Raw genomic sequence first — 24,469 nt, 5'->3', positions numbered from 1 at the left:
GATGGTGCTGATCAATCAGAAGTCATCTAACCCGCTGCAAGGGGAGGAGAGAAAGCCGTGAGGATTTCTAATCCCCAGACCTGTGAAGTGGCTTTTCATTGTGTGACAGCATGGGATTGGTGCAGGGAGGTTTCCCCACACGTCTCCTCTGTCAACTCAAGCTATGACAAGCATGGGCTCACACAGGAGTGGTGGGGAAACAGCATGCGATTTGGACAGGAATCACACCACATTCTCGTCCAAATCACGCTATTCTTTGCAGTGCAATTTTGCGCCCATTCATTTTGTATGGATGCAAATTGCACTGCAAAGTACGGGTTTCGGGTATCAGGATCATTTTTACAAGGACAAGTACTCATGAAAATACTCGGTAGCAGCACCAATACCAATACTGCTATTGGTATCAGTAAATTCCAAGTATATACACTAGAATTGTTCTTTAATGGTGGTGATCAGCAAATTATAGCAGGACTGTGACAGTGTGGTGGACAATCTGACACTAATTGACACTGGAGGGGGAATTGAATAACTGCCACGGACATCCCCAGCAACACTAATACAGTGATCAGTGATAATGCTATACACTGTACTAATGACTGGATGAAAGGGTTAACATCTTGGGCAATCAAGTGTTAATTTGTGTTGCTTTTTACTAAATATCTCTGTTTCTTCTCCCTGCTTTGCAGAGAGAGAGAGAGAGGTGTATCTAATCAGGTCTGTTACTTGGTGCTGATTACTGAGTGCATTGAACCTAACATATATATACTGTACATACACACACATGCATACATATATGCAGACGTACCTCGGTTTACAAATGCCTCGGTTAATGTAATTTTCGGTTTACAAATGAAAATCCATTGAAAATAATGCCTCGGCTTATGAATTAATGACTAGGTTTACTCATTTTTTTTGCAATACGGACGGATTAATTGGTTTTCAATACATTTCCAAATTTTTTTTTTAATCATTTCCCTGTACAGTACTATGCCTTTAAAGTGCACTTTATAAAGAGTTTTGTACAGATAAAATATATATATATATTTTTTTTTAATTTTTCTGACCTCCAGAACAGATTCATAGGTTTTCAATGCATTCCTATGTGGAACCGTGTTTCAGTTTTACGAATTTTTCGCAATACGAAAAGTCCTGCAGAACAAATTAACCCCTTTACACCGGCCGCACACAAATGTGCGGCCTCCCGGCGTCTGGACCTAGATGCCGAGCGGCCGCACATTTGTGTTCATGTAAGAAAAAACATGTGTGCTGAGAGCGCGCGCCTCTGCGCGCTCCCAGCACACGTCCGGTACTCACGGAAAGGTCCCGGTCTGTTCTGTCGATCGAGACCTTTCCCGATCATGTGACCGCTGTGACGGCGGTCACATGATCCTTAAACCATGCCCCACCCGCCCCGCCTCCCAGCATCTGAAAGGGCCAGGAGGCACCGGCGAGAGGGGGTTAATTTCGTAAACCGGGGTACACCTGTAAGAGGTACTGTCATACTGTAAGAATGGAGGCACTTGATGTAATGTCTATCTGATTGCATATTTACTGTGTTCATTTGCAGTGGGATTCACGCTGTGGGCTTGATTTACTAAAACCAGAGTGCAAAATCTGGTGCAGCTCTGCATAGAGACCAATCAACTTTTAATTTACAGCTTGTTCAATTAAGCTTTGCAAAAAAAAAAAAAAACCTGGAAGCAGATTGGTTTCTATGCAAAGCTGCACCAGATTTTGCATTCTCCAGGTTGGCTAAATCAACCCCTCTGTTCTTCACCTCCACATCAATGACAACTACAACATACTGATGTGGATGGGCAATCATACATTAGGAAGTCCCTCTACTCACCCGCTGTAGGAACGTGTTCCCAATCTCCTGGATTATGGAATTGTTCTCCAGACGCAGCTTTTTCAAGTTTTCCAGGAACAAGGCTAGTACAATGGATACAGAACACAATGAGCAAAAGGGAATGGGAGAGATACAGAGGAGGGTGTGGGGGTTGACATTCTCACCATGAGCCTCTATGAGGTCATCCAGACTGGGGAAGATGTTCTCCAGCTCCATGTTGGGTATCCATGTATTCTGCATGGGAAGGTAGAAGATGTCATGCAGGACACGCAGCATCCGGACATGAGCATGCTCCGTGAATAACAGTTCTGCAGAAGACAAGGGAAAAGAAGATCAGGAGGGTGCAAAATCGTCCAGTACATTTCCAGCCATATTCCAAGAACTCCAACTAGAACCTATATATCTGAAGACTCATTTATATAGCTCATGGCATAACTAGCTTGCCCCTATGGGCAACAGTACTGGTAGCGTTATAGACATTTGAATCACTTGCAATCCTGTGCAGAAAATCTTGCTGATAAAATGTAAAATATATTGATGGTTTCACTAATTATTCTGTAGAACACCATCTCCATCTAAATAGAGTTCCAGAGACATTCTGAAGAGACACTCCCCAGATGAGATAACTAACCAATCTTGATGAAGTGTATGGGTTCCCTCTATGGTAGGAGTGTGTATGGCTTTGCACCAATGTACTTAAGATGTGAACCAGCTGGAAAAAAATATAAGATGGCAGTGTATCGTACCATTGATGACCTCTTGCCGCTTGATTTCGCTTTTCGTCAGCCTGAGGAGTGTTTCAGGGGGGACGAGATCCCTCCAGTTTGGGGGGTCATTCTCGCTCTCCAAAACGCGCGGCTCAGTCTCCTCAGACTGGGGAAGCAGAAAGGACGGCGGACCCTCCGCACTCCCTCCAGGCTCAGGACTGGAATAGAGATGTTTTATTGTTACAAAAGTGGGACCAGTGCAAACAAACACAGCAACAAATCTTTCCCAACCTCCTAAGCCATCTACATATCTTTTAATTATTTTTAGTTTATGGTATCTGTGTCTACCCAGCACACAAGTATGTGTCCCCATCCATCATATATGTCTGCTTGATCATCTCATATGTCCTTCCTTCTCTGTTTCATGTCTTACTGTCAACCCATCTCCAGTCTGTCCGTCCACCCAACCTAAACGTCGGGTCCGTCGACCCGACACACATGTCCGTTTGTCGAGCCATCTCAAATGTCCGTCCGTCGACCCATCTAGATTATCTGTTTGTCCATCCATTTCGCATGTCTGTCCGGCTGCCTACCCATCTCATATGCCTGTCTGTCTACCCACCTCCATATGTCTGTGTGGCAGTCTAGCCATGTCTTATGTCTGTCTGTCTACCTATATCCTATGTGTTTGTGTGGGTCTACTCACCTCAAATGCATATCTATCTACCCATCTCAAATATCTTTGTCTACGCATCTCACTGTCCGCCCGTCCATCCCACGTCTTCTGTCCGCCCGTCCATCCCGCGCCGTCTGTCCGCCCGTCCATCCCGCGCCGTCTGTCCGCCCGTCCACCCCGCGCCGTCTGTCCGCCCGTCCACCCCGCGCCGTCTGTCCGCCCGTCCACCCCGCGCCGTCTGTCCGCCCGTCCACCCCACGTCTTGACCAGATGGACACCACTAAACTGCAATCTGATTTGTTACTACAGCTTACTGCTTTCAACCTTATTAAACACATCTGCGTTCTGAAACATGCAACCATTTTGGTAAAGAATGGTGAGCAACCTCTGAATGTATTTGCAGGTGCTGTATATACCCAGATAGCTCATGCACAACAGAGAGTGGAACATCTCATACCTACCTGACATCATTGCAGTTTGCTGAGGGAAAAGAAAATAGTCTAGACCAGAGGGCACCATTTGTACATTAGGACCACAGAATTAGGAGTCATAAAATATATCAAAATGACAATTGGGATTCCAACAAAATGGTCATCTGACTACTGGGGCCAAAGCCACAAAGAAGGACAAGCATCTCTGGTCAAGACATCCCTTAAAAGGGTACCTGTCACTCATACAACCTGCAGGCAGCGATTTCAGAGTTTAATTAAATTTTACCATAAACGTTTGATGCTGACATTGCATGAAACAGCTTTGAAATCTTGCTACTATAAAAATGTCCACACTAGCAGTGTATAAGCAACAGGTACACTAGAAATCATGCAAAAACATTATTGTTGGGACAAGTAGCGTTGGGAATGCCATTAGAAATAAACAGGAGAGTCATTCCACATGTTGAGGCACATTGTCCTCCAAACCTACGTGAAGTTGCCTGGTTTAGAGCTGGATTTGCTTGAAGAGAGCTGCATGTCGTTAGCTCGGGCTGCAGCCTCCAGATCCACGTCACTGCGAGACCGCGCCTGCTTGCCTTTGGCCGAGCCCCGCTGGGAACGCTTGCGCTCGTAAACTCGTAGGCTCTCTGAGCGGCCCAGTTTACTAGAGTTCCTGTCCATGTCGCACCAAAGATTTGTAGTGAGATTCCGCGTCACGTACCCAACGAGGAAGATGAGAAGATGTGGTGGTGAGAGCAGACATGCAATGGTTGGGTAGACAGACGCAGCTGTATATAGTACAGAATGGGAGGGGGTGCTATGTATAGATGAGAAGCGTAAAAGAGGGTGGCTGCAAAAGGGATGCGCAAACGGGTAATATGAAAGAAAGGAAGCGGGAATGTAGAGCCAAGAGGAATGCTGCTGAGTGCAGGAAGATGGTCTAAGGCAACAATTGATAGCTGCCTAAGAAAAAGCTTCAATGGGGTCGAAACTGGTAATAGAATTAAAATATAATTTTTTTTGTTGTTTTGGGGTTTTTTTTTGCATAGTGCAACAGTAAATGAAACTGATCTCCAAATATTCATTAAAAAATTCAATGTATTTTTTAAAGAAGCTAGTGTAAAGACCTAAATTTGACTTGAGATAAGCCTCCTGTAATAACATGTACGGCAGCCTGGGAGAGGGAGGGGCAGCATTAAAGGCCAATCAGGTGTGATGGCGAGAACAGGAGAAAAGTAGAAAGCTGAATAATGAGCTTTTCTGCTTCTCCTTCACTGTCCAATCACAGCTAGGGGCAGGAGGTGACCAGGCTTCATTTCTTAACTGCAAAAGAGATACTGTAAGTCAGGTCAGTAGTCTGGCACTGCTATCTGGCAGAGCTGTGTAAATTTCAGGACTACTTCAGCAGAATTGAAAATCCTTTGGCAGTGAAAACACTCATTTCAAATATTGTTTGCCTAAAGATCAACTTTAACCGCTTCCTGACCACCCTATAGCAGAAATACTGGTACAGGGTGTCATGGGTGCGAAAAATCACGTATATATACATGATTTTGCATCTCCGGGTAGGGGGCGCATGTGAGCCACATGCGCGCCCTACCCATGCCGCCATTCGCGACCGCAGCTGTCAATCATCGGGTCCCGGACGGTGATTACACGCCAGCACCCGGTGATTTCCATGGATCTCCAACGGGGAGGAGAACTGTTTTGTTTACCAACAGTTCTCCTCCGTCAGCTCGGGCACACTGCTTTGGATGGCTGTGCACATCCAAAGCAGTGTGATTACAGTGAAGCACACTGACACCGCCCCCTAGTAAAACACTCCCAGCACACAGTTAACCCTTTGATCGCCCCTCATATTAACCCCTTCCTGCCCAGTGCCATAAACACAGTGTCAGTACTTTTTTTTAGCACTGATCACTATATTAAATTTATGACAAAATTTGATTTTTTTTTTATTTTTTTACTTTCCTGCTTAATAGCAAAAAGTAAAAAATATTATTTGTTTCTAAAAATTGTCAGACTTTTTTTTTTTATAGCGTAAAAAATAAAAAACGCACAGGCGATCAAGTACCACCGAAAGAAAGCTAAATTTGTGGGGAAAAAAGGATGTAAATTTAATTTGGTGCCAGCGTTGCATGATTGCGCAATCATTGTTAACGCAGCGCCGTAACACAAAAAATGGCCTGGTCAGGAAGGGGGCAAATCCTCAGGAGGGCAAGTGGTTAAATAAGAATATTCACATTTAATCTGTGCTACATAATCTAAAAAAATACAGTTTCATACAGCATCTTGTTTGGCCTACGTGAAGAGCTGATCTACACCGTTAGACTCCAAAGTTCTGGGAGCCATGCAATTACATTATGTCCTTCTATGATCACGGGAAAATGCACTGACCTAAAGTAATATCCTAAATGTATTTAATTAAAAAAAACCTGTTAAATGTTGAACTTTCATATGAACTCACAGGTAAATATCACAACACACCGGCCATGCAAGTGAAACGATATTAGTGATAATGGCACCATGGCCAGCAGTGAGCATTCAAATGGATCAGCAGGATGTTGGCAAAGGTTAGTCCCAGGCAGGTACTAAGGATGCCGCCATCCTAAGCCACAACGTACTCCACTCTTCTCCTTCGCAAAGTGATGCGTGGAAGCTGCTGTACACACCTGCCTACTTCCTGGCTGGGTAGGTTGCTAGCCTCCCCTTTGTCTAGTCTACAGCTATGCACAATGAAAAAATGTAACATACTAAAAGGGTGCAGCGCTGGTAAAAATCACAAATATAATGTATATATGCTAAATTCATATATAGATAATTAATCATCAATAAGGTGAGATTGTGCAAATTCATATGCAACTAGAATCTGTGACTAATATTGCAAAACAAAAAAAACTGAAAAAAGCTGAATCCCTATGACTACGAGCCATAGCTTGAAATGCGTCAGAGTATAGCTACAGCTGATTGACGCTACACCGCCGGCACCACAAGCAGTCCTGGCGGCCATCCTGTTTTGGTCAGTATTACTCTTTTATACCCATCTGCCTGAACTTTGGAATAAATATCCTTGACATACTACACTATTGGCTTCCTCTGTTTTTTGAGCCCCTGTGGGAGCTCATCATGATTGCAGAGCGTATGCTATTGGAGTATGGATTATGAAGCAGTGGAGGCTACATGACCAGATCTGACCAGACCTATGTGAGGGCGTCTGATGCGTTTTTATGATATACAAATGCGCATAAAGATTGCGTATCTGGTGAGTGCGCAGTCTTTACCTTATTTTCTCACCTTTTTCACGTTTCCGGTTATTGGACGCCTGAAGATCATCAGCGATCCTGTTCACATTTTTTGGACTCATTTAGATTGGTTATAGATCTTTCACGATATTAGCCACATAATATAGTGGCATACATGCTTGCACAATGTCACCTTACTTATCTATTTATATACATGGCTCATTAATTTGTGGACGTCTATGCGTCCATCTGTGATTTCAACCACACTGTCACCTTTTGGTATGCTCAAAATTTATTTTTATTTTTTTTTGCAATATTAGTCACAGATTCTAGTTGCATATGAATTTGCACAATATCACCTTATTGATGATTAATTATCTATATATGAATTTAGCATATATACATTATATTTGTGATTTTTACCAGCGCTGCACCCTTTTAGTATATTACTGTTTACCTAAAGGTCTTATATGGTGCCTTTGGTGTATGGTCGCTATTCCCTGTGTTGATTGAGCGCTCACTTATTTTCAACTTCCTGAATGAAAAAATGTGTTTTGTTTCAAATTCATTCGTTACGGTATTAATTTTTCTTTGTCATATTCACTACGTCAGAATGATTCGTTTTCAGAATTTGTTTTGTATATTCAGTTTAGTTTTATATATTCGAATTTGACTAGTCCAACCCACAAAGAAAAATGGAATGAGCTGATTGGACGATATCCAAAAGAACAAATGGAGCCAAATTAATTTTGGATTCTTTCATTATGTTCATCTGTTACAAAGGGAATTGGAATGAGCTGACTGAACAATATCTGAAAGAACAAATGGAACGAAATTAATTTTGGGTTTGTTATATTATTATTCGGAGATTCTGAAGGATCCACCTCCATCCAACCCAAACACAATAAGTAGGAATCATCATACTATTTCACTTTTATACCTTACCGTATTTATTGCAATAGGTTTCCATTTTATTTGTAGCACAATTTGTATAATAATGAAAAATGTGAATGCAAATAAAAAAAAAAAATGAAACCGAAAGAACAAATGGAACAAAATTAACCCCTTGGCGCCGGCGCCTCCAGTCCCTTTAAGGGTTTCAGAAGCCAGGAGGCAGGGCAGGGTTTTAGGGTCATGTGACCGCCGTGATTCCTGTCACGGCGGTCACATGATCGGGAAAGATCCCTATCGCAAGAGGAGATCGGGACTTTTCCGTGAGCACAGGACATGTGTGCTGGGAGCGCGCAGGGCTATAGGGGTCGTGTTAATTCAAGGACTGGGTGAAATTAAATGCTAAAAGTTCTCATTTAGCTTGCGTGCACCTTTAATTCAACAAAAAAAACACTGTTTTCCAAGGCAGAAAATGGGACAAGCTTATCTTTATATCTGATAGAAGGATGTTAAATCTATCCAGCAGGAATAACCACACTCACCTCAGGCAAGAACAGGGATGTTGATTAAACTGCACAAGTAGCCTGTCTGCTTGTGCAAAACAATGGTGCCCTCTAAAATTTACTGGGTAAAAAAAAAAAAAGTACAGGTAGATTTGCTCTTGGGTCTAGATTTCACCTAGCCAAGGCATTTGACCGGGAAGGCCTAATAACTGGATTTTTGCAGACCGACAGAGCAAGCAAGTAGGAAAAACCAGCGTAAGGGTTTTAATACTTAGCCATGCTCTATACAGAGCCATTAGGAAAACAATGAAATCTCCCCGGATGTAAAAGTCTCAACATGCACTGACCTTTTCTTCCGTCTGTAAACAGAGCAGGTAAGGGTTAAATATTTCCAACAAACAGCCCAAAATTTTGGCCAAATGTTTAGCAGAAAAAAAGGCATCATAGCCCCGAGGATCATCCCTGTGTTATAGCCAGTACATTGAGCAACGGAACATGGAACATCGGAGAGGTTACCATGAAACCAGCACTGTAACGCAAAGCAAACATCAAGCAGGTGGTCCAAAGACAACAAACAACACCTAGGACCATGTTACGACAAGACACCCAAGTCAGTATGGGACGAGACCAGCTGCATGGCACAAAGGTAGCACAGGATCCACATTTAAAAGTATAAAGCCAAAGTAGGTTGGAAAAAATAATCAATTATGTTAAACAGTGTTAGCCTTCTTGTTTCTTTATGCTTGTACAGGCTCTTGAACAAAGACCTGGCAGAGACCTACGGCCCATACGTACATGCATGGTGCATTCTTGTGCACATACGCACACACCACTGGTTTGAAGTATCTGGGACCTTGTAGAGACCTTTGTCAAGTGTATGCGTGCGTGGGAATCCCCAGGTGTGCATAGAAAGGGTCTCTGCCTGGAGTGGAGCAATGCCTTTATGGTGCGCATTTGACCCTCAGCAAAACACTGCCCTTGGGATGTGTGAGGTGGACATCCCAGGGGGCAGATAGAAAAGGGGACCCCAAGTTATCCTTGCTTGGGCTGCAGCACTAAACAGGTTATATATATATTTCCAAAACTGAAGGTTCTGAATTTGTGTAAGAGGGAGGGGTACAGAAAAACCTGGCACTCCAGTATGGATGCTCAGATATAGGTTATTATAGAAAGCTTGAGGTGATTGTAGCCGTATTAGTGCATCTGCGGCAGAAACAATGAGTACTGTCCGTGATACGTTTTTTATTTGCACTAACCTTACCTGTGTACCTTATCCAGTGCAGAAAATGTAGCAAAGGATCTTATGTTGGTGAAACAGGGCAGAAGTTGCAAACAAGGATGAATTTGCACAGACATACCATCAAGGAACAGAAAGAAGATGACTTTTGCACACCTGTGGGACACCATTTCGCACAACCAGACCACACTTTGGGAGACCTCAATATTTTAATTCTTAAAGGAAATTTCAAATCCATTCAGGAAAGAAAAACTTTTGAACTAAGAATGATAATTCTATTTGACACAAGAGATAACGGCCTGAATTTGGACATGGGATTCCTCAATCATTATCCAACAGTTTTATGACTATCACCTCAAGCATGACTGCCTCTGTGAGTGTTGTCTCCCCCCCCCCCAGACTTTGCTTTTGCTGTGTCTTATCTCTGTTCTCTTTTTTTTTCCCATCCCCTACATCTCTTCTAACATTCTGCTATAACTTTGTGATCAGTACTGCTTGGACCTGCAGAAGGGGACACTCCCCGAAAGCTTGTCCTCAAAATTGTATGTTAGTGCAAATAAAAAAAGTATCACGGACAGTACTCAATTGTTTCTTATAGAAAGCTAAAATTCAGCATGATAAGGACATAATGCTTTATAGCCAGTAATGGCTGAAATGTGTTAGTGTCCATGTTGGGCCATCTATTATAACAAATTGTGGGATTGTGGATTTGTAATGGCTTGCGGTGGCCGAGGCCACGCACCAGTGTCCCCTTTCAAGTAATTTAAGTGAGGTGGTTGATTTCAGCTTACTCCTTCAAGGGGGGCAAGAACGAGGAACAAAAAGGGCGAAGGTCCATTTTAATGTAAAACAGAATGCAGAACTACATCTAAACATCTACAAGACCCTCAATGTTCTATGCACAGATAGATTGGATTTTCTAGACTCAGTGGCATCTACTCATGACAAGTGTAACGAGTTTCAAAATGTAACTTCTAGAGCTCATAGAAGTATTTTTTTATACCTCCCTGCCTAATCATATCAAATTGACTAGTAAGTTTACATTAGAATTTAAAAGCATTACCAGATAACAATGGGATGACATGTAAGGAAAAAATAGGAAAAGTATAAAAAGGTATAGGAAAAAGAAAGGTAACATGCAAAGGGATGATTCAGGACCTGGCAAAAAAAAGCCAACAAAAGACACCGGCTGCGACACGAGACCCTGCAAAGCGCGCAGGGTAGGTGCACAATGGACAGGAGTAAGAGGCTGCTGCACGGGCGCACAAAACAAAACATCAATTCATCAGGGGGTAACGTTTGCCTGGGCCATGTCCACAAAGAAGCAGAATGGAAGTAGGAATAGGCAGGCATGCTGGGCAGGAGATTATTACATCTGAAGTGCTCTGAACGTTGCAGCAGATTCTTCAGATAAGCAAGGTGATGAATGCAGACTGAACCTCTCTGGAGAATCAGCACTTCTTGGTGAGCAGGTTCAGGAGTAGTGCAAATAAGATAAGAAGCAGGGCCATTCAACGCTTGAATGTAAAATGAAATACAATATAAGCTAGAAGGCAAGGAAGAAAGCGCCGGAAAGGAATGACTAGATCCAAAGCAGCCAGGCAAGGCAAGTTGAGTCTATATATGAATGGCGAGGTCCCCAACCACTGTGCTTAGCCAACTGGAGAGCCCAGCTCTAGACAAAACTTGTTACATTGTTTTGCGGAAGGGACAGAGTGTCTTCCAGGGTTTTAGTGCTAAATTGAGGCAGAAGGAGCATTTAACAAATGTTATTTAGAGTCCAAAAGCACATAATTGATTCCACAAATGACCAAGAAGAAAAAGGCAGCCAACATGTTTCAGGGGCCAAAATGATTCCCATTCATTAGGACTGCTACTCTGCATTTACATGGGCATTTACACATTAAATATTGCCCTGAATATTGTATGTGTCCATATTCTGACCAGTAGACACTGTTTTAAGCACAAAAACCCAGACAAAGTGGGATTGTTTTGGCCACCCAAACACGTTGGCTGCCTTTTTCTTTCTGGTCATTTGTTGGCTCAAGAAAATACTTTTGGACTCGGAAAACACTTGTTTGAGCTCCTTCTAGCTCAGTTATGCATATATTACTTAATTTGGGTGACTTCCTGTTTGGGAGGGACCCTCATTTTGTGGAGAGGCCACAAAATGGAGGCCCCTCCATTTCAGTGCCTTGCCCCTACCTCTTATTAGGGTTTTACTGCTGTCTGCATCTAATGGGGACGCAGGCAAAACATAATTTTAGTAGAGTACAGATGGGTTAGGATTTCTGAAGATCCTGTCTGTTTTTTATGTTCTGGTGTCAACTGCACTCCCACATATTTTTGTCTGGGTATCATGGGAACAGGACATTAGGGCAAATCTCTGCAATGGGAACACAGACAGAAACAAGGTTCATGTCAATGGGCATTCTAATTAAATGCTGTGTTCAAATGGAAAATACTGAATTGGAAAGAAAAAACGGTCTGTGATGGCTCTCATTTATCAAGGTCATGGCACAGAGTTTAGTATTTTGTCACATACAACTGGACATGCTCTGTAATCAACATTACAGTACAAGTCCAGTTGAAAGTGACTCAATACTACAAGCTAAGAAAAGACTGATTTGCTTTGCCTGCTGTTCAAGCGCACCTTAATAGGAACTGCAAAGTCCAACGAAATGCAGCACAATGCAAAGCAAAGCAGCTCAAAAGCAGTCTCAAAATGCCATGTGTACTACTCCAGTAAGGTTCATGGGATTTTTCTGGCCTGCATTTGAGGTTTGTTCCAAGCGTAAATCAAATGCTAGGAAAACAATGCCTGTTGACATGAGTCTACAGGGATCTAACAGAAATTATAATTCTTTCCTACTCTGTGAAATTAAAAAAAGTGTCTGCAGGTAGGCTATAAGCAGGAAGTTATAGAAAGGTTGTGGACTTTGGACAGGTCCAGTCAGCAGACAGGGGATGGTAATGGCACAATCGAAAGCGACACCGCCATAACACGCTTTCTACAAACGTTATTACCTGTCATTCTCAGCACTGTCCTCTTGTTGGTCTGTTGGGCACAGCTCTGTGGTTGGAGACCCTTTGGAGATATCTGTGACATCCAAGGAGGAGGTTCCATCAGACACTGTAAAAGAAGACAAAAACAGAATGTTTTTTTTTTTTTTAAAGAATTAAATTAGCCACTTTTACTACAAGCTGGCATGACTAACAGTCTTTTCTGAGTCTGATTTTCTGATTTACAAAACTTGTAATCCACTTTGCAGGTTTGAAGAGCTCATGCTGCCAGACGATCCATTTCAAGAATGTTTATATTTAGAAAGCCTAGAGTCTGCTGCTGGGTGCCACCATCTTGGACGTGATGTCAGCAGATGCAGAACTGTCACTCAAGTGTAATTCCGTAGCAGCTTTTCTCAACCTTTTTTTTTTCCAGAGGAACCCTTGAAATAATTTTGTCTTCTGGAAGGTCTTGGGGAACACCAACAAATTAAATAATTGCTCCTGACATTGGTAGTCAGTGAGAAGAATGCAGCCCTTACAGTGTTGATCAGAATGCCATCCTTATGGACAGATAAAGAGATCATTGGCGTCATGCTGCTGGCTCTGCCAAGCAACACTGGCGATGAAATGATAAAGACACCATCAGATGGGAAGTCAACCAACCACAGTTCACGGAACACCTAGCTATGTCTGAAAGAATCCTACGGTTCCATGGAACCCTGGTTGAAAATGACTGCATTTACCTTTACGCCCCTTTGGCTGCTCCATAAAAGGTTATGTAGGGGGAGTGAAGCAGCTGAGCCAGCAAAGAACGTAATTAGACACTCCCAGAAGAGAAGAAAGCTATCATGTGAAAGGGGGAGGGGCTGCACTAGGGAACTAACTCCTGAAGTAGTCAAATGTTCTAGCAGCCTTTAAAAGCACAATGCAAGCAGATAAAAGCAAAAATATCAGATTTTTGGTGTTTTATTTTGACATTTTTTATGTTGGTTACAGGGTATCTTTAAAAGAACTAGATGATTAAAAAATATTCTCACTAACTTATATTGCTCTTGCTACTGCAATCCATAGATTTGGGAAAGCTGACCTAAACCATCTTGGCAATGGAGGTTGGCAAATAATGCTATGCACAGGACATCCTATAGATCCTATAAAACGATCTCCGCAATGAAGTCATTTTTATAGATTTTTATAGACAATGGAGGTTATTTACTAAAGCTGGAGAGTGCAAAATATGGTGCAGCTCCATTTTTATTTTTTAACTGAACCACTTGAAGTTAGAAGCTGAGTGGCTACCATGGACAGCTGCACCAGATTCTAAGTGCACCGGTTTTAGTATATCTACCCCAATATTTCATCCTTTATTAAACTCACATCTTCTCACCTTATATTTAAGGAATAAGTTTCATATGCTCCCAGTACATCTACCGGGGTCTTTCTTTAGGATAATAAAGAAGATTATACTTAGGTTTATACAGGCAAATAAGAAACCAAGAATTAGGTATGAGGTATTGTGTAGGGCAAAAGGGAATGGAGGACTGGGTTTGCCTAATTTTAGGAAATATTATTTAATGGTGATATTATCACCAATAGTAGATTGGACATATAATTTATAAGGGAAAAGCTGGGTAAATACGGAAGGGATTTTGACTAAGGCACAGTTAGGGAAGATTGTTTGGATACCACATAAATTTCGTATATTGGATGTGAGTACTAATCTGTCAACAAAGAAAGTTTTAAGAGTTTGTGATATATTATACAAGCAAAAGGGATGGAAATATAATTCAGTATTGACTCTCTTGGTGGGAAAGGAGTACTTCCTTCCAGGGAAGGATAATATTTCCGGGAAATGGATTAAAGATAAAAACGCACGTCAGAAGGATATATTGAATAAAGGGAAATTGCCCACTTTTTCAGATTAAAAGAAGAAAAAAGATTTCTTTTTCACATTAGATGAGTGGCAGTATTGTCAGTTAGGTCATTTAGTTTCAATGCTCCCACTACCACTGAGGACATCAGAGGATCTGTATCCATTTGAAACACTGTTGAACGTAAACACAGTTCCAAAACAAGCCACCTCTAGGATTTATAAGATCCTTATAGATATGGAAGGAGTTGATCCTCCCCTGTTCTTGAAAAATGGGAAAAGGAACTTGGAACAGAATTGAATGAGCAACAAAAGAATAAAATATTTAAATTAACACATGAAGTGATGAATATGAGCACAGTTGAAATAAATTACAAATGTTTGGCGAGATGGTATATTACACAACAAGTAGATGTTTCACCATTATGTTGGAGAGGTTGTGGGAAAAAGGGAACAATGGCACATATATGGTGGGATTGCCCTAAAATACAGGAGTACTGGAAGGAAATAATCCAATATATTCAAGAAATATGTGGGATCACCATACAGAAAGACCCGTGGATGTGTTTATTTTAAAATTTTGACCTTTCAATGAAACTGCATAAAAATAGGGTATTATATAATTTATTCAGTGCGGCCAAGGGCTTGATTCCCAAGCTTTGGCAAGCCCCAGAGCCCCCAAGAATAAATGATAGGATAAACAGAGTTCAAAATATATATAGTATGGAGGAGTTATATCATATAGAGGAGGATAAAACATAAACATTTAGGAAAACGTGGAGTAGTTGGTTAGACTTTAAAACATCTAAACGATATCCGGAACTGGTTGGAGGTTAGGGTGACAAGTCTAGAGAGAGTTTGACAGAGTATCTGAAAGAGAGAGTGGAGGTAGGAGGTGAAGGGATATAGATATGGACAGATAAGCATGAGAGCAGATAGAAACTAGGAAATAGGATAGACAGGGGTAACTGGAGGGGGGAATGGAGGGGGGAATGGAGGGAGGAAGGGTGGGGTGAAGTGTTCGTGTACAAGGTTCTTCGCATTTTTTGTACTGGAAAAATGTAATAAAAGATATAATAATAATAAAAAAAGAAACAATGTTAAAAGGTGCTAAGTGATTCATCCAAAATACTATCAATATGTCTTTTAAAAAGGACAAGCTTTTTGATAAACTTGGACCAGTGCTACATTTTTTTTTTTTCCAAAATCAAGTTTGGTAATATGTTAACTGAGACCTTTCACAGTAGTCATTCATCGCCAAGATTTTTTTTTTTCCAGAAACCTCAAAAGTACAACTTTAACTTACCTGTGTCACTGTCACTGGGATCACTAGGTGGAGGATGTATGGTGACAGATACACCAGGCTCTGGACCCTCATTGGTGGCTTTGGGCTTCGCAAGACTGCTGTCACTCCTGTCAAAGGTCTTCTGCCCATGACTAATCCTTCTCTCCTGGGTCCCTGGTTTGTCAACTGAGGAAGTAGAAAAGTAATGATGTCAGAGTCGCTTTTCACATCATCTTTTGAACAGAACTTAATCTTCAATCAATTAGATGAAATTTTATATTATGACTGCTCTCAATCTTTTTTTCCCAGAAACATTGATAGCAGTTAACACATAAAGGAAAACAAAATGGTTAGTAGGTGACAAGAGAACACCGCCACCAACCCCAGCCATTGGAAAACGTCTTACAAAAGGATCTGGAAAGCCTCAGTTCCACTACATTGTATCTTAGAATAAGCAACAGGCAGGACACCAATAAATGATGTTATGAGAGCCTATCATTATACATTTTCTCATTTTTGTGCACACAATCATCTAAAATAGAAATGTGTTTGTTTTGCGGTTTAATTAACCCGCCACAATAATCAAAGGTTTGTCCATGTTTTACGTACGTCAACCACACTGTGAGGACAACCAAAACTCAGGGTTTTTCAAGTTGAGTTTTAACATATCAGAAGACAAAGGTTTCTCAACATTTTACTTGAGAAGGTTATGTTGTGGAGGCCACAGAAGGTCCTTTAGGTTCTAGTGGCAGTCCACCCTCCATCTGCCTGATCAATAGGTTCGGGTGCTATCAAAGAAACATGGATGAAAGACGAGGCTGCAATCACAGGAAGTGCAAGGAGACTGGAACTGTCTAGCAATAGATAGGATGATGTGGCATGAAGAAAGAAGTACAGTAATTTACATTCTACACTCCCCTGGCCCTGTTCCAGTGAACCTGCTTGCCAGCATAAGCACCCATTTTAGTTTTGATTAGTTACTGGTTATCAACTGGGAAGGGAGCCTCAGTGACAGCCAGGATTGAGAGCCACCAGCCATGCAAAGTGTCGGCCAGCAGCTTTAAAAAGGAAGATGTCAGTCTATTAGAGAGACCATATCACCAACTTAAAAAAAAATCAGGTGGAAGCACAGAAAACAAACTGAAGAATGCAAAATCTGGTGCAGTTCTGTATAGAAACCAAAGCTTAATGGAACAAGCTGACGTTAGAAGCGGATTGGCTACCATGCACAGCCGCACAAGATTTAGCACTTTCCAGTTTAGTAAATCAACCCCAAAGTATTTTAAAAGATTATTTGCAGTGTTTTCCTTTCTATAAATTATTTTTATTCATTTTAATCATGAACTTGAACTTGCTAGAAAGTTTGATTACTCCTGGAAGAGCCTTTGAGCTTGCTAGAAAGTTTGACTACTCCCAGAAGAGTCAATTTCCTAGCACATGTCCCCCCTTGCACATCATAGCCCTCTCCTCTTCTAATACCTAATTACTGTCCAGAGTGTCTAGTTACTGTCAGTGCTGACCTAGCTCCTCCACCCCTCCATTCGTCTCCCAACATAACCTTTTATGTAGCTGCTGTGTAAAGAGTGAAGGAAATACTTGATTGATAGCTCTGAGTCTGTTGGGCTGCTGACATCACATCCAAGATCACAGTGGCAGCAGTAGTGTCCTGGCTTTTGAATATCTTCACAAGGCCTTTACAGGTAAAAACGATGTATAAAATATGCTATTTGTACATATACTATTATGTGAAGATTTTTGTTGAAATGAATGGTTTTAACTTTAACCTATCCCCTCCATGAGGCATCATGCTGGGGAATGTTAAAATACGGATTGCAGGCAAGAGGTTATGAATTATACATGAAACCCTAAAACATTTGACTATGGCCATCAAAGGACAGATGTGTCTCTAAGAAAACATGGGATCCTCAAAAGCAACAGAACTTGCTGAATCAAAGCTTGAGGCACAAATGATGTAGAGATTGATACTCCTTTGAAGGATCGATTTTTTCGCATACACATTTTATAAGAAGCTAAAAAAAATCCTTTGTATTATGTATAAAAGAGTTTATTTTCCAATTTCCAATAACAATGCCCCTTTAACTTGAAGTTGCCCCTAAAAGACGAATTTGAGGTATCAATATTTTTTACCTCCATTGGTCTAGCTTGGACCAATGCAACTATGCATATACCATATCTATGGGATATTTCCAGAAGCTAGAAAGCACTATAATAGACATCCCCACACCAGTGATATCCACTAGCTTCCAGGTCCTGTGCCAAGTTGAGAAAATTCTAAGTGAACTCTCAATGGCGCCTGTGCCGACCAGCCGATCTCCTGTGTTTAGAATGCAGCAGGGTAGCCGATTGGCATATGACCTGGAAGCAAGTGGAGAGTACTGTAGTAGTTGTGTCTACTACATTGATTTCCACCTTCAAGAGGGATGCCACAGGTATGGTATGTGCATCATTACATTAGTTCAAGCTGGATGCCATACCTTTAATTCTTCTTTAACTGGCCAAGTCTTACCTTCCCAAATCCCCTCTAATCTGAAAGGACAGAACAATAGCTGTGGGACTGAGGCTTGAAGACCATAAAACATATGAGTTTGAATAAAACATATTTTATCAATAAGTGAATTAGTAAAATGTGCCCCCCATGCTTCAAACCTCCCCCTCCAGTGAATTTATGGTACATTCCGCCATGCATTTGACTGAGTGGAGGGAGTGGAACAGGTGAAATGGCAAGTTGTTTGGGGGAGTATAAATGGGTCTAACATTGCAAGATACCTTCGGGCTCAAGCTTCGGCCTGGGATCAACATCTGTGAAAGATACGGGAGGAGCAGAAAGAAGAAAAACAAAACATGGCATGAAGGCAAGCTAAGGCACAGCGACACCACCCACACCCCCTACACATCACTGAACATCAACATGGAGTCATCAGTACACAAAGCTAATGGCCATCTTGGGAGTGAACCAATATTCAGCCTTAGACTTTACTAAGGCCTATATGGCTTCATCCACAGCGAACAGAGTTTTGCTTAAGCAAGAGACAACAAGACATCAGCAATGAGAGACAGACATGCATCACAAGCATGGAAGGATAGAAGAGACTGAAAAGCAGTGAGATAGCAAAACATTTCTCAACCTATTCACCCCAGAGGAACCTTTGACATCATTTTCAGGTTTTGGGGAACAACTGCTAAACCAATTCATTGGAGATCATGGGAAAAATACAGCTTACACTGGTGCCAGTAACATGAATGACCCCTTACAATGGTGGTCATAATGCCACCCTTACAGATCATTGGTGTCATGTAGCTGGCTATGCCAAGTGGTGTTGGCCATGGAACTACGTAGGCACCATCAGGTGGGAGGTCAAACAGCCACAGCTCATTGAACCCCTAGAATCCTCTGGAGGAACCCTACAGTTCCATGGAACCTTGATTGAGAATGGCTGCAACATAAGAAAATAAAACATACTGCAACCACTAGAAAAGTATATTATGTATAGAAGTATGTCAGAACCCTTGGTCAGTTGCATCACAAGCTCTGGAACTCTGTGCTGTCAGTACTATTAGTTACATTTTAAAAAAATGTTAACCCTCTAGCCCGCCGCTCTATAGCAGAAATACTGCTAAAGGGCGGAAAAGCTGCGCAAAATCACCTATATACAGTATACATAATTTGCATTTCTGGGTAAGAGGCGCGCGTACCGCCCTACCAGCTCTGCCATTGGTGGCTCGGTATGTCAATCACCGGGTCCTGGCCAGCAACTCTCCGCCGGCACCCAGCGATCGTCGGGGAAAGCTGACGGGGTAGAGACCTGTGTGTAAACAACACAGGTCTCTCCTGTCAACATGGACATGCTGTGTTGTATCTCTCCGCACAGCAGAGAGGTACAAAACACCATGTCTCCAAAGTAAAACACAGCACACAATGTAACACACACACAGCATACAGTTAACCCTTTGATCACCCCAGATGTTAACCCCTTCCTGCCCAGTGCCATTAGTACAGTGTCAATGCTTTTTTTTTTTTTTTTTTTAGCAAAGACATAGCAGAATACATTTTGGCCTACATTTATGGTGAAATTAGATTTTTTTTTTTATTGGATATGTTTTATAGCAAAAAGTCAAAAATGTTTTTTTTTCTCAAAATTGTCAGCCTTTTTTTGTTTATAGCGCAAAAAAATAAAAAATGTAGAGGTGATCAAATACCACAAAAGGAATCTATTCTATGGAAAAAAAAAAGTGCATAAATTTTATTTGGGTGCAGCGTTGCACGACTGCGCAATTGTCAGTTAAATTAACGCAGCGCCGTATCGCAAAAAATGGCCTGGTGAAGGGGGGTAAATCCTCTGGAGGGCAAGTGGTTATACCTGCCTCCAGGGAGCCCTTTAAGTGGGCTTTAAAACCTAGGAGATGACAACCCGGTCAATGTGCTGAGAGCACTAAGTGAGCGTGCTCTCAGCACACTACCGCAGGGTGCACATTTCTCAGTGCTACTGATCTCCTGAAGCCTCTTAGCAGCCTATACGCTCCAGCAATACTGCATGGAATTTCACAATGTGAGTTTGCTGCAGGTGACTACACTGGACTGTGTGTGTATAATGTTCCTCCATTGGAAGCTCGTGTGACAGGGTGACTACACAGGAGCATATTTAGGAGATGGGACAAAATGTTGTCAGCCTATAACAGGAAGTGCCTGAGACATCACCTAAGTATATAATTGGGTTTTGAAGCAGCCTGCCAAGCCATAGTGACTGCGCACTTTGTATCAAAGGCATTAAATATCAAATAACTACCACTTTGTATTGAGGAAGTTTAACATTTAATAGCATTTATATCACAGTTATAAATCAGAGGTGGAGAACTACCAATATTTGGACTATTAGCATAGTGCCATTGTTTGTTCAATATGGTTACCACCAATGGAACGCTTCCCATAATTTAGGAAAAACTCCATTATAGCATTTTATAGCAAGCAGCAAAGCCACAAACAGACAGGACATGAAAAAAAAAAAAAGCAACGAAGTAGGAACAAGATAGAATGAGATTATATACATGGAGTTTTTTTGTTAGATTACATATTGTAAGATACTTAGGGGTTGATTAACAGAAACTGCATACAAGGGAAAGGACTCTATTGCTCACAGCAACCAATCAGCAGGGTGTTTTAACTTGAAATCTGACAGCTGGAATCCAATTGGTTGCTGACAGCCACACCTGCACATTTTATACATCAGGTGCACACACACGGGGATGTACATGTTTGTTTTCACCAAGTACTCACTGTGGGGGGTTTCATTGCGATTCCAGATGCTGAACGGTTTCTTGCTCTTTGGAGGTTCATCTGGCTTCTTAGCAGAAACCTGAAAATAGGGAAGGGGAAAGTTATATAATACAGTGGGAAAAAAATGACTAGAACAGAATAATTTAAATATGTCATCCTAAAAGGACCAGTACATCAAATACACAAGCAAGTTTGTATTAAAAGTGATATTACTGACATTTAAAGTCATGTACAGAATGCCTAGGGGTCTAGTCAGACATTTGTTGCACGAATGTCAGAAGCATTGACATAAGCAGAACCAAATGTAACGGCATTTTTTAAGAGATAAATGCCTGCATTGTCTAGAGGCCAAAATGTGGTATAAATTTCTGAGATTTCTTAAAAGAGAAGTATAGCCAAAGCTTTTTTGGCCATACTTCTCTTCTGGATCACAGGAGTACTCTTACACATCTGCTGTCACAGGGCCGCTCCAGGCTCTGGAAGGATTCCGACATAATTATATCCACCCAGATACCTTATCGGGAGCTGGCGCAGTCCCTCAGCATGCCGGTGAGAGCTGAAGTCAGCCACTTCTGTCTCCTCCACAGCCCGGTGCTCCCATGAGTGCTGGAGGGGCAGAGCAGAGAGCCAGACACTGACAGTCACCACTCTCTGCTCTGGGAAGACGAAGAACTCAGTTAACAGAGGTCATGTGATAGTTCAGTTCTCAGGCTTACAGCAGACAGGGGACAGCTGCAGCTGGTTTTCCAGAATGACTAAATAAATAAATAAAAGGAATGCGCTAATTGAGTAAATAATACAAAGTGACTATAAGAAAAAATATAAAATAAAAAATATTGAATAAAAATTATGCAAAAAAAGTGTTCATAAATAATGTCCAAAAATTTTTAAATGAATGTCCACACGATGTTAGAATCACCACAAAAAAATATTTTTAAATCACCCAACTAAGCTCAAAAATAAAAATAAAACTAATACCTTTTTGCTCTAGGCAATATATAACAAATCAATTCTTGGATACAATACTGTGTAAATCAACGAACAAATTTTCCTCCAATGAAAAATATTATTGTGTGAATCAACAAACGATTTTTCCTCAGATGAAAAACCACCATTCAAAGATATAACAAGGATATATCGCAATCCGATTCTTCGATGCGAGAAATGGACAAATTTTCAGATGAAACTCCACCATTCAAGGGTGTAGGTAATTTCCAGGAATATATCTCATGACTCTTTCGTATATTTCCATACCATAGGGACCATGTTTAAAGGCAAGAAAAAAGAATCATGGTGCAGCAAGTTTTAAACATCTAACCAACTTTTTAATGAACGAATAAAACTCACAAGTCAGGTGTCTCCACCGACACCAGTTTTACAAGCATGTGTTTTAGGCAATCGTGCACGAACGTATCTTCGTTTGCTCTGGATCTCCTCTCACATCCAAAGAATGTCTTAGACGTCAGCATCCAGCGGACATCTAAATGCTGACATCTAAGACATTCTTTGGATGTGAGAGGAGGAGATCCAGAGCAAACGAAGATACGTTCGTGCACGATTGCCTAAAACACATGCTTGTAAAGCTGGTGTCGGTGGAGACACCTGACTTGTGAGTTTTATTCGTTCATTAAAAAGTTCGGTAGATGTTTAAAACTTGCTGCACCATGATTCTTTTTTCTTGCCTTTAAACATGGTCCCTATGGTATGGAAATATACGAAAGAGTCGTGAGATATATTCCTGGAAATTACCTACACCCTTGAATGGTGGAGTTTCATCTGAAAATTCGTCCATTTCTCGCATCGAAGAATCGGATTGCGATATATCCTTGTTATATCTTTGAATGGTGGTTTTTCATCTGAGGAAAAATCGTTTGTTGATTCACAAAATAATATTTTTCATTGGAGGAAAATTCGTTCGTTGATTTACACAGTATTGTATCCAAGAACTGATTTGTTATATATTGCCTAGAGCAAAAAGGTATTAGTTTTATTTTTATTTTTTAGCTTAGTTGGGTGATTTAAAAATATTTTTTTGTGGTGATTCTAACACCGTGTGGACATTAATTAAAATTTTTTGGACATTATTTATGAACACTTTTTTTGCATGCTTTTTATTCAATATTTTTTATTTTATATTTTTTCTTATATTCACTTTGTATTATTTACTCAATTAGCGCATTCCTTTTATTTATTTATTTGTTTAAGCAAAAAAAAAGTGATGATTTTTTGAGTGGGGAATTTGCTGTTTTGGAGTTAGAGGGTGTGGCGCTTTTCTTAAAACATTTTGATTTTTTCCAGAATGACTGCTTGACAGAAACTGGTCCTTAGACCGGCTTCTGCTGAACAGACATCAATACACATGTACCTGAAGACAGCGGGTTCCTACTGAACCGGCTGAATTTTGGTGCATGTGTTCCGGGCCTAAAGTGGTTCTAAAGGCAGAAGTTTTTTTTTTTTCACCTTAATGCTTCCTATGCTAAGTTGCGCTGTGTGTGAATGGACAATGTCCATTCACAGGAGCATGGCTCAGGAGCCCCTGTAGCAAGAGGTTGGCTACTGGGGGCACTCAGCAGGGGGAGGAGCCAGGACCACTTGCAAAAGACCCAAAAAGAAGAGGATCGGGGTTGCTCTGTGCAAAACCATTGAACGGAGCAGGTAAGTATAACATTTATTTTAAAAAAAATTACAACCTTTTGAATCACTTTAAGTGTTGTCACCCTAGGATAGGTAGTGAACAGAGGCGGACTGACAACTCATGGGGCCCCTGGGCAATAGGAGATCATGGGGCACGTGTCCTTGCCCAAACTCAAAAAAGCCTATGAAAAAGGTACCAGGGGCATCTCATGGGGCCCCCTACTGACCCCGGGCCCTCGAGCAGTGCCCGAGTTTCCAAATGGTTAGTCCTCCCCGGTAGTGAATATAGGAAGAGAAGTCTAAAAAAGAAACGAATGCACCCACCACATTTAAGGACTGATAAGCTGCAAAATATTAAATTTTCGATCTTATATTTAAATGTACTTTAACCATAGGGTCATGAATCGCAACTTACCATTTTCCGGAAAAAGCCACTTTTAGGCTTTTTGCTATCCGCCGCCTTGGTCTTCACCCCGATGTGCTTCATGTAGGTGGCGATGGCATGAACAATAGCAGAACTGCAGAGGGTAAAGAAAAGAATATGATGGAATGTCTAGAAAAATCAACACTTCACATACAGAAAGGAAGTCATTTGTGTATTTATTAGGAACACCGCTGACAACTCCTCCTATCAAAACTGGCCAAAGCATCATTTGTATAGAACAGAAGAGGTGAAACACTGTAATACGAATGGCATGGGGAGCTTTTTTCCTCTGTGGTCACTCCTCTTCAGAATGTCAGAAATGAATCAAACAGGAAGAAAACTTTTAAATTCTATTTCTGGCAGATAAATGGGGGCACCATAAGGTTTACATGTCAAGGCTGTAATTTCTTTCCACACTGAACTG

General features: G+C 41.3%; 1 protein-coding gene across 5 annotated transcripts in view; it reads right to left on the bottom strand.

Moving 5' to 3' along the window:
- The window catches only part of ARHGEF1 (Rho guanine nucleotide exchange factor 1), a 162,308-nt gene that overhangs the window by 42,515 nt on the left and 95,324 nt on the right, over nt 1–24,469 (bottom strand). For 2 of the 5 annotated variants that reach the window (XM_089687344.1, XM_089687349.1), the window contains 10 exons: nt 24,037–24,139; nt 20,988–21,066; nt 18,482–18,514; nt 15,716–15,880; nt 12,564–12,669; nt 8,647–8,658; nt 4,154–4,336; nt 2,596–2,774; nt 2,014–2,157; nt 1,850–1,932 (listed from right to left, as the gene is read on the bottom strand). In XM_089687344.1, the coding sequence (XP_089543470.1) occupies nt 1,850–1,932; nt 2,014–2,157; nt 2,596–2,774; nt 4,154–4,336; nt 8,647–8,658; nt 12,564–12,669; nt 15,716–15,880; nt 18,482–18,514; nt 20,988–21,066; nt 24,037–24,139 (1,087 nt within the window). The remainder of the gene's footprint in view (nt 1–1,849; nt 1,933–2,013; nt 2,158–2,595; nt 2,775–4,153; nt 4,337–8,646; nt 8,659–12,563; nt 12,670–15,715; nt 15,881–18,481; nt 18,515–20,987; nt 21,067–24,036; nt 24,140–24,469) is intronic. The other 3 variants (XM_089687347.1, XM_089687346.1, XM_089687348.1) reach the window with 3 other exon arrangements.

This window comes from Staurois parvus, unplaced genomic scaffold (assembly GCF_062004578.1).
Source record: "Staurois parvus isolate SC_StPar_1 unplaced genomic scaffold, SC_StPar_1.0 ptg000423l, whole genome shotgun sequence".
NCBI classification, from domain to species: Eukaryota; Metazoa; Chordata; class Amphibia; order Anura; family Ranidae; genus Staurois; species Staurois parvus.
Note: the sequence above shows the minus strand (reverse complement) of the source record. Positions and strands in the feature narration are given on the sequence as shown.